This window comes from Diplotaxodon limnothrissa, linkage group LG4 (genome assembly GCF_057381915.1).
Source record: "Diplotaxodon limnothrissa isolate DT_005_m linkage group LG4, D_limnothrissa_male_GT1.1, whole genome shotgun sequence".
NCBI classification, from domain to species: domain Eukaryota; kingdom Metazoa; phylum Chordata; class Actinopteri; order Cichliformes; family Cichlidae; genus Diplotaxodon; species Diplotaxodon limnothrissa.
In genome coordinates this window covers 29,293,529-29,304,517 of record NC_140599.1, presented here as the reverse complement: position 1 = coordinate 29,304,517, position 10,989 = coordinate 29,293,529, and the positions used below count along the sequence as shown (strand labels likewise).

Genomic DNA, 10,989 nt, shown 5'->3' with positions numbered 1-10,989 from the left:
GTGTGACCAATAAAAAAGCGAGAAGATTTTAAAACAACGGTGTAGGAGACAATATAGAAATAATCAAAGACTTCTTTGCGAAGTGGCAGCAAATAAAGATAATATCTGTATATCCTAACAGAATAACAGAAACTGTTCTTTCAATTAGGCTGCTACAGTAAATACTTCTCCATGCAGCTGTTTGTGGTATCACAAACTGTTCCCTGATCTGCGGTAACAGACGAATCTACCTCCAAACCAGTTGAAAGGCTTGTGGTTAGCCGATGGCTTTGAGTGCACCTAATGCCAACCTAATGCCGTAAATGTTTTCAACCAGATTTTATGATTCGGAAACTATTCCTGTGAAATTACATCCATGCAAGTTCAAAGTCTTTTACCTTTAAAGAGAGACGGCATGGGCTTTTATTGCACCTAATATGGTGTTAAACTAAGGCAATAATGAAACCATTACAGATGACCATCTATTTTCACATTTCTTTTAAACATCTTATTGCTTGTAACCGTAGATGCATTAAAGACCTCCATGAGTGGAAGGAATCTATCAAACCTTTCCAAAAAATTAAGACATTTGTGGAGAGTTCAGTTTTTGTCAGATGAAAATTATATTTGGTTTTAAAGATAGACAGATCAAAGAGTTTGCTTTCACTTTGTTTCTACAGTAGAGATGTAGTTAAATGAGGAGTAAAGCCCAGTTGCAACATCACAGTGAGAAAAGCTTCTATTCATTTTTCACCTATCCATCTAACTTTTTTATTGAAAATAAAATGTTTCTACTAAAGATCGACACTATTTATGGAAACTGTATCACATCATCACCACTCATATAACAAAGCTGCTGCCCCATTATATAATTCTCACTGTTTAATTTACAAGTGGCTGTGACTTGATGAAAAGTGTCAGCGGATGGATGAAGGTGAAGACGAGCCTGCCAAAGGCTCCATGCAGAGGAGAGCATCTGCTGTCTGTAAGCTGCAAACTCCATCAGCCATAATGACAGCAGTGGACACAGAAACCTTTGAACCGACAATGCTGCACATGATCATAGCGACCACTACATGGAGAAAACTGGTCATAGCATAAATAACATACAACCAACGAGTGACAACAGCGACAGCCGAGATCCTTGACTATGTTTTAATTGAACTGTTTGTTCTGACGTTGGATTTAAATGGATTTAGACTTTGGTTTTAGACAGTTAAAATTTACTGCTTCAAATCCTCAGTGACCTTTTACTGTTTTAAATCGTATGCCTGAAGAATTCTAATTATAGGACCACAGTAATGCAAACAACTAAATGATGCCAAATAGAAAGTGCAGTTTATATAAGTAACATTCTTAACTTTGCTATCACCAAGCTCATTACAGACAGAAATAGAGAACTCTATGGTCTACAGAGGCTTTCATCCAAACCCATTAATGCACTGTTTGCATTTATATGTAATCTCACAACAGAGAAGGCGAGCTATCTAACATCGTGATCTATCTGACTGATGTCTTTAGGCCGGCGTTCATAATGAACATGTCCACTCTCCAGGATGGCCCTGCGGGCAGGAACTCAGGTCTTTGTTTTTGATCTTCCCCAGGCTGTCTGTTGCATTAACTTACTTCTTTCACCAGATGCACTCATAGATGAGTCGCATCATTTTTCATGTTGAGCAGTGGCTCTGTGAGGCTTATTGTCAAATCTGGCCCTCCAGCCCTTGCTGTCCAATGTAATTCTTTAGTACATTAAGCCACCCATCTCCACACAGACACATTTAAAGCCAGACAGTAACATATTGCTGTTATCATGATGTTGTGCATTAGTGGGGCATTATTTTGCCCTTAGCACATAATGTTGCTGTAGTTGGTGTTGAATATATATTAAGTTTAAATGGTTGGCAATATGAGGTGGACGGCTTTTTTAGGATGCTGTTGGAACAAACAAACCCCATGATTAAAATGCTCCTTGTTCCAGTAAGAGTGATCTTCCAGTTTCAAACCATGTCACAGTCTGCAAGTTGGAACCAATACGATCTATGTCAGGCTATATGTCACTGGTTTAATGCATGTCAGAATGTGTGAGCAGCCTTCAAATCAAATAACAGGCTCTGGCAGTAGTGGCACTTCTTTGTTTCTGTGTGCATAAATGCATAAAATGCAGTTGTATTGTGAGAATTTGATTTTTTACCTCTGCCATTTCAGCCTAAATTAAATGTGTTCATGAATGTGTTAACTTTTGCTTGACTTTAATACTATTCTTACCTACATACCATCCAGATTTTAAACTGAATACTCTGCTGATACTGATGTTTGTTGAACCTTACACAGAATTAGTTCATTGTCACCTTGATGACCTTCTTTGAAGTAAATTTCTGTGGCCCACAAAACCTATATTGTTGCAGGTTTGAGAATGTGTGCCAATACCACTAGTGCTATAAAGCTAACAAGTGCTCATTTAGTTACTCTCCTCGTAGCACTTAGTGCAATAATTCTGTTTTAATGACTCTCACTAAGCACAATTTACAGTTTTTCTCAAATGCTAAAACACATGTCACAAACGTTACCACCAGGTCCCCCAATGTCCAAACACAACACCCTTCTCTAAAGCTACATAAACACAACCACACCTTCCCACTGCAAAACTCAAACTCCCACACCAAGAGAGCAGCTCGAAGCTGTCAAAACTGTAAACACTATACACAGCATTACACACTACAGCAAAACAATTGAAAACACAATGCTCAATTTGTGAGAAGGTTCTTTGTTTCATAACTGCCAATGCATATTTTAGAAACTATACAGTAACGGATCGTCGTAGATCTCTGCAGAGGATTAGGCATTTAGATTTGTGAGTTTCATATGAGTAGTATAAATCTATAAAAACATCCTGCATGTACGTACACTACTGTAACACAACTCAATGCAAAAACAGAATCTATCGCACACAACAGTACTCTCGGAAACATGATCAGGGTGTGAAGTCTTTTTTATTGTCTATACGGTCATTTTACAGTATTACACACAGTCACTGTGCGGCATCATGTCGCCGAGCTGCATTGGGCCACATCACCTCATCCACATCACAGGCTATATTGTCCCTTGCTAGGCACCGCGGGAAAAATGCCCTGGAATGGCGAATCCATCCCTGGAAGGCCTCCACTGGGATGTCAGCACAGGCCAGCTCCATTGCCCGTACGAGGTTCTCTCTTGTGTATGGCTGTCTGTCATACACCTTCCATCTCCATGATGAGAAGAACTCCTCTATAGGGTTCAGGAAAGGGGAGTAGGGTGGCAGACAGACGTTTAAAAAGTGGTCACTGTTTGTGGTGAACCACTCTCTGATTTGGTGTGTCTTGTGGAAGCGGACGTTGTCCCAAATGATCACATACATGTGATGTGCTAGCCTAGGATGGTGTTGTTGACGGTCCAGGAGGATGTTTTTTAGCTCCTCTAGGAAGGTGAGGAGACGTTGGGTGTTGTAAGACCCAAGGACAGCATGCCGGTGGACAAGCCCCTCCGTACCCATAGCTGCACAAAGAGTAATATTACCCCCCCGTTGGCCAGGAACCTCAGTGATGGCTCTCTGGCCAATGATGTTACGGCCTCTTCGCCTTCGTTTCTGGAGGTTGAAGCCAGCCTCATTCAGGAAGAGGTACTCATGGGGTCTGGCCATCGCGTCCAACTGCATTATCCTCTGTGAACATGGGAAAGCGTACAGGTGTTCAGAACGGTCAATCAGGTAGCACAGGTAGTCCAGAAGTAATGTAGGCCACTAAGCAACACAGTATGTCCACTAACTGTACTGTGGACATGGATGTATACGTACTTGCACATACTCGTAACGTTGTCCTATGTGTCGCGCAGAGTTGCGCTCAAAGGGAACCCTGTAGACCTGTTTCATCCTCATCTGTTGGCGCCGGAGAACTCGGTCTATTGTGGACACGCTGACAGCATCAATGTTCTCAAAGTTTACATTATCTGCAATGACTTTGTCTCTGATCTCTCGGAGTCTAATGCAGTTGTTCTCACGGACCATATCTGCAATGAGGGTTTCTTGTGCCGCTGTGAATATGGCAACCCTCCCACCTCTATGTGGCATTCTTTCAGCTCTAAAGAAAGAAACATGTGTTGTCAATTGACTGATTTATATGTAAAACTACATGTAAGGTAACAGACCACTTTCACAGGCCTGTAAAACTGTAGTGTGACAAAGAAAGCAATAGCGTACTATACCTGTTGTGTTGTCTAAATGCCTTGATAATGGTGGCCACGGTGGACCTACTCAGGTTTGGATGTACTCTTCGTCCCGCTTCAGCCATTGTCATGCTATGGACAATGACATGATCAATTACTGTTGCTCGCATATCATCTGTTATGATGGTGCGAGGTTGTCTTCTTCTCCCACCTGGACCTTCTCCTCTCTCTTGTTGGCCTCCTTGTCTTCCTCCTCTACTCCGAACTCCTCTTCTTCTTAGGCCTTCACCTCTTCCTCCTCTGATCTCAACCCCTCTTCCTCTTTGGCCTGCAGCTCTTCTCCTTCCGCACGCTCGAATGCCTTCATCCATTGTGATTGTTTGGCATCTTCACCAAACTATGCTTTCATAGGTGGGGTCACATCATTAGCAACAGGTGTCTTCAATTTTGAGTCGTTGTGTGTAGTGACTGACGCCAAGTGTGTTCCCTGTGTTCACAGATTGGTGACTGTGGCAAGCATTTTGCATCACATGAGCTTTCATTTGAGAATATGTGCAGAGTTGTTTTGCAACATGTGTTTTGGCAAGGAAAAATGTGTTTAGATTTATGAGTACAGAGGGTTGTGTTTTGTGAATTGTGTCTTCATGTGACATGTGTTTATGGTACTGGTATATGGTGGCTACATTTAGTAAATGTGTTTAGACTACTGGTCATTTGGGTTACAGGACTGGCTTTTGTGTTTTAACATTTGAGAAAAACTGTAACTGTACATCCCATGTACTGTGAACAGGACCTCTGGGTATTTTAGCGCTGCACAAGGTAGAGCATCCATTTTCTCCCCACAAAGCCTCAAAACCATTAGTTAGACACAGAAACTCAGTCAGTCCAATAGCTCTGCTTGCCTGCCATCGCTACAAGCATGTCCTGAAAAAGCTCACCAATGAAACAGTTGCTCTGCTCTGTTGTTCTGTATCTGACAGTTCACTATTTGACTAATGCTGCTTGGAGAGAATGTGGAGAGAAGCATGTGAGACCAGTGAAGTAGGCAGGGGAGCAACACTGAAGTCTAATTTAATAAAAATTTAGTAGGAGCATTTCCATAAAGAGAACAAGTGGATCCACGTGGGCTGGCTAATGACAAGCACAGTTGGATCTGCAAATGTACCCAGACCCTCAGCTCTATAGAAAATGATTGTCTGGCCATCTGTTAGTGCTGCTTAGGTTTGAGTTTGCTGGATACGCCTGGATTTGTGTTTTTCCTTTAAGATAGAAAAACACTGGGTCTATTTATAGTGAGTTTGAGGTGACATTTGGTATCAGCATATCTAAGTAATATATTCATCTAGGGCATGGTGTGAGGAATGGAACTGCCCAGGAAAACACATGTCAAACACATCTGTGTTTCTGATATCATTTACTGATAAGTTCACTGACACAAAAGTTTACCAGTTCAGCTCTAAAGTAGATCATGTGATGGCGTCATTCCATTTGGAAACCATTAGCTTTCCATCTGTTACATGGAGTTTATGTGTAAGAGGTCCCACAAAGAGCGACAAACTTTAACAGGGGATTTTAGCCTAACAGATGTTCACCAACTTTATTTATAGATCAACCTGTTCGTGCAAAGTCAGTTATGCTACAGTGGAATGCATTGCACCATGCCGCTTCTTCATTAGCTCTCGTACTGTAACAGCACAAGGCTTGTCTGATCAGACCAGTTAGGGGGTCAGTGACTCTCTGCAGGTTAATATTAGGCAGCGGTTAGTCAGAGGTCTTTAGTTTCACACAGTTTTTCTCAAAAGTGCCCGGAGGGAAACTGAGAATGAGCGGAGCTGTTTGGGGATCTAGTGACGCTTTAGGAAAACATGGTGTAAAAATGAATGGGAGCGCTAACTTCTCCAGACAGATGTGTTGATAAGACCTCGAAAGGAAAGCCCATGACAGGAAAGAGACATCAACAGGGGAAAGAGCAGATGAGACACGTGGTATAATGCTAGGGGAAAAAAACAGTTATTAAAAATATTCTTTATTCTAACTTCTGCTAAGTTGTAGTTGCAGCTCAGTCATATTCTTTTTCAGACTATGCCTTCATCCATCCCTTTAAACTAGCAGCTGTCAGCCCCCCTTGCACTACAGCTCTGATTGATGAACTCTTTTGGGAGTTAACGTGACACACTTTGTGTCCGCTTTCCAGACTGCAGCACTCACACTCTTTATTGTCCTTTTTACCCAATACCTTGAACCATTTTTAACCTTTTTGCCAAATACTGCTTATTGTTACCTGATCTGCCAAAGCCTCGACCTTCTGCCACACAGCAGGTGGTGAGCAGATAAAGATACTTAATTCTTTTGGCCAACGGGTTATAAATATCGCCAATTGTAGAGAAGAAATTCTTTCCATGTCTTGGCAGGCTTGGTAAAGGAGGGGCTGGGACTGTGAGTCCCATTGCCTCTCAACACACCCACATCCTTATGGTGTTGATGAAACTGCAGAGCTCTGATTGATGACTGCACCTTTACTTTAGTGGTCTGGGGTTCATTTACAGTATGTGGGTGTCCTCTCAGTGGAACCTCCAAAGACAAAAGTGTGGGTTTTTTATATGGTGATTTTTTTTCCACCCATCATCTTTATTTTTTCCCCAGTAATGGATCATGTAGCCTCCCTTTGTTTTAATCACCACTTTACCTCTCACTAAGAAGAGTCAGCAATCAGCGGTTGGGTGGCAGAGGATTTTTGTGGGAAGCTAAAGCTTTTCTTTATGGCATTATGTGGACATGCGGAGTGAGTTGTGAAATCCAGCATTGTGCCAGTATGGCTTTTCGGAACAATAAAAGCCACTGTGGTTTTTGTGTGGATTTTTTTTCTTTTACAGGAGAAGCAGAAGAGGATGGATGGATGGATGGATGGATGGATGGATGGATGGATGGATGGATGGATGGATGAAACTATGACAGTTAGCACTTTGGCCTACATAAGTGACAAAGTAACAAACTTACTATTAACTGATTTTCAGAGCAATTAAGTATACACACCACTGGCTCATGCCCTACAGAATTTGATATATTTGTATTGCGTATATACTTCATTTGATCTACTTTAATAAAAATAACTATATTTTGAAAGCTCAAGCTATTGTGATTTTTATTTCCATTTGTGCGTTTGATGTATTGCATTCTGCAATCATTTAATGTTTACTGCTGTATTAAACGTTCTGTCATACATTCTTGGTAAGCAGCAGGAGGGGCTGTTTTATTCACCAGCTAATCAAAAAGCCACAAATATTGGTAACATGCAGTTTAATTCTTCACATGTGGAGTTGGTCACATGTCATTTATAGCCAACAGAACTGTGTAAATTTTACAACAATTTCAGAAAAAAAAAAAGAAAATTCATTACATAAATCTGTGAGACCAAAGAAGCAGATGTTTAAAACTGTGACTGAAAAACATGGGAAAGAAAGGGCATTAGTGATCAGTCACTTTAATGAGCACACTTGTTATGAAAGCTGTGCAAACAGTGAGATTTATATTGGGTTTTATTCTGAAAAATATGTATGTTGCTTTAGATTTGATTCAAAGTCAGAGAAAGTGGTCAGAGAGGGGCCACGTACGCAAAAGCTAATCAATCAATATAGACAAACGATTTTACGTGATTAAAGTTAATAGGAAAAACTTTACTGATACGTAAGAATTCGTTTAAGCTTTCTATGCAAATCAGAAAACATCTCTTCTGTGGATCGTTATCTTGTCATGATAAAGGCGTGGCCCATTGTCCTGTGCGATTCACCACAGGTCTCACAAAGCAAGCAGATCCAGGGTGAGGGGTCAGACTATGAGCAAATTAGAATTCCCTGATGATGATGATGATGATGATGATGATGATGATGATGATGAACAAAGGATCAAGTTACTCTACCAGGAACCTAAAATACCAGGCACTCTGATTTAGTGTGATTTAAAGTGTGATATACGGATCCCTGAGTCCCTGAGCGACTGTGCTGTTGTTCACAGTGAAGGGGTCACTGAGGTCAACTAAGTTCTCTATTATTGCCAACAGTGGGACAAACTGAATAAAAAAAAACACTGCTCTGATGTAAACTGAATGTATGACATATATCCAAACTAACGCCAATGTCAGGGCAGCACAGCGATCAGTGTATTTATGTTGGATAGCTAGTTAGGTAGCACCGTTAGCACCAATGACTGTAGAAAACAGTCATTGGTTAGCACTGTTACCGTTACCTAAATTAGAAGTGGCTACTCCTAATGCGGGATTTCTGGGTCTGTGTTGATTTCCTTATTAATCACAGTGCAAATGTGCTAAACAAAGCTTTAAAGGAAACTTACCCTGGCTACATGTGCTCGGCACTTGTGAATCCAGCAAGGCAGATGGAGGAGAGCGAGGAATGAGACCTCTTCATCTTCTGTTTTCTGATTGGCTGTCCTCCACTCCTGTGCCTTCCACCTCCAAACTCCAAACCCAAGTTCACAAGCAAAAATTTCAAAATATAAGTTCACATTTTTTTCAAATTATTAACTTTTTATTCTGCAACTCTCACATTTTGCAACATATACGATCATAGTGTACATCCTCTGTAGGTTGTCCTGAAGGTTAAAGATTGAAAGACGGTAGCTGAGGCAGTTTGGGAATATAACTAGGGTACCTGATTGGTGCCTTCTCGGTTTGGTGTTTCGGCTATGTCCTCCCAGAAGAAGGCCCAGGGTAGACCCAGGACATGCTGGGGAGCTTACATCTACTGGGCTGGTTTAGGACTGCCTCATTGTCATCCTGGACGAGCTGGAGGTGGTGGCTGGGGAGAGGGAGATCTAAGTGTCTCTACTCAGACTATTGCCTCTGCAACTCGAACATAGCAGAAAATGGATAGATGGAAATCACAAAGGCAGCAATTTACTCAAAGCAAATGTCAGCATTGTTATTGTCAAATACATGCTATGAATATCCAATATATCTGTAAAGCTTTATGAGACTGTGAATCATCAGACTTTTATTCTCTGCATTACACTTTCGTTTTTCTCCTCATACTTGGGAAACAAGGAGCAGGTGCTGTTGGGCTCTTTATTATTTCATTTGTATGGTAATGATCTTCTTTTTGTTGCGCCTGATACTTCCTGTTATGTTCAGAATGCCAATGATTTTGTCATTTTCCTTCCTTATGTTGGTATTTATTAGTTGATTAAAAACCTTTTCATCATTCTTTTTACAAGTGGCTGCAGCTTTTCATCCGCAGTAGTCATAACTTTTGTTTGTTAATGTTAAATGTATTTCTTCCACTAGAATATTCGCACACATTCCTGGCTAATAATGTGACTGCTCATGATATTTTACCCATCCAAACAACTAAGTAATGACACATACTTATCAATATAAGAGACATGTTCTAAAAAAAAAACTACTAAACATTTCAGCATGAGTGGTTCTTTTACATTTTTTACTTCTATATTCTTCTATTTATGATATTGATCTTGTCATTAATTGACTGTAGCACTGTAAGTTCTCTTTATTTTTTAATTAATGACACATAGACAAAGTAAAAATAGTTTCTATGCAGTGTTGTAGAACTTGATTTAGTATGAGGTATAATTTTAGCTTTTTTGTGTTCTCTTTTAATCAACAGGTACATGTGGTGGCATGTCTGTATTTAACTGCTCTCTCCATTCTTCTCTGTGTCAGTTATATGTACCTACTGGGTCCTGCTCTATCAATAAATGAAGTATAAAATTGGATTATTGTTCACACCTCAAAGGCCGCTGAGGACCCTGCTGTTTTTATACCTGCATGAGTTTATTCCCACAGGCCAAATATATGCAGTTTGGATGAACCGAAAGCTCAGAAGGTTTGATTGTCAAAATGTTTGCCTGTGTGTGTCAGCCCTGTGCACAGCACATATTAATCAATGCATGCTGGGATAGGCTCCATAGCACCCCACAACTCTGAAAAGGAGGGATAGAAATAATAAAATGAGAGCCTACAGCCATGTGAGAGGCTGCCCGGTGCTGGTTTTATTTCTAATCTGAGCTCTAAATTATATGTAAGGCTGATGGGAACATGTTTTGTTCTTATCCCAGGGCATTAATACAGCCGGACAATATCCTCATTTGGATGCTAAGTGGTCCCAGTCATTTGTTCTCATCCAAGAGACATTTTATATCCCATCTGGGACATCTATGACTTTGTTTTGCATTGATTTCACTCACTGATTTTTATGTTCACTTTTTCTCACTGCTTGTTTAGGCTAAAGCACCAAAAACTTCTTGGTTAGCTTTAGAAAAAGGTCTGAGATGTCACTGAGGCCAAAAAGGCACCCTGTCCATATCTTCTACATATCAGTAGTTTGGGCAAAGTGGAAATGTTTGATAAAAACGTGCTTAGTAGTAAGTGTTAAATCACACTACTGACCTTTTTATTTATTGATTTATTTATTTATTTAAATTTTTACCAGATGGGGGAAAAGATTAAATGTAAAAAGGCCACCAGCTTGGTTACAAATAATCTTGATGGGGACATAAATGTGCACACCAAATGGCCGGATAATCCATCTAATAGCTCTTGAGACATTTTATTCAGGGTCATAAATATCAGGCTCTTGGTAGCATTAGGATGGAAAAAGAATAGGATTACCAAAGGTTTAAAAATATGCTACTACTCCGTCATGTGGCGGGCTAGTAGGCTCAAAACTCAGGGTCGCTGGTTCAACCCCCCAGCTCACCTGGCTCTGTATGTTCACCTGCTGAGGGGAGGTCCAGGCAAGGGGAACTTGGAATGTAAATTTCGAGGTCCATGGCTTCCCCTGC

General features: G+C 40.6%; 1 protein-coding gene across 1 annotated transcript; it reads right to left on the bottom strand.

Annotated features, from left to right (window-relative positions):
• Nucleotides 1-3,007: 3,007 nt before the first annotated feature.
• Nucleotides 3,008-4,809, bottom strand: LOC146634116 (uncharacterized). Its single transcript, XM_085351900.1, has 3 exons — nt 4,216-4,809; nt 3,809-4,091; nt 3,008-3,676 (listed from the first exon to the last, which is right to left on the bottom strand). The coding sequence occupies exons 1-3, from the start codon at nt 4,545-4,547 to the stop codon at nt 3,008-3,010; spliced, it is 1,284 nt and encodes a 427-aa protein (XP_085208026.1). The 5' UTR covers nt 4,548-4,809.
• Between the last annotated feature and the right edge of the window lie 6,180 nt (nt 4,810-10,989).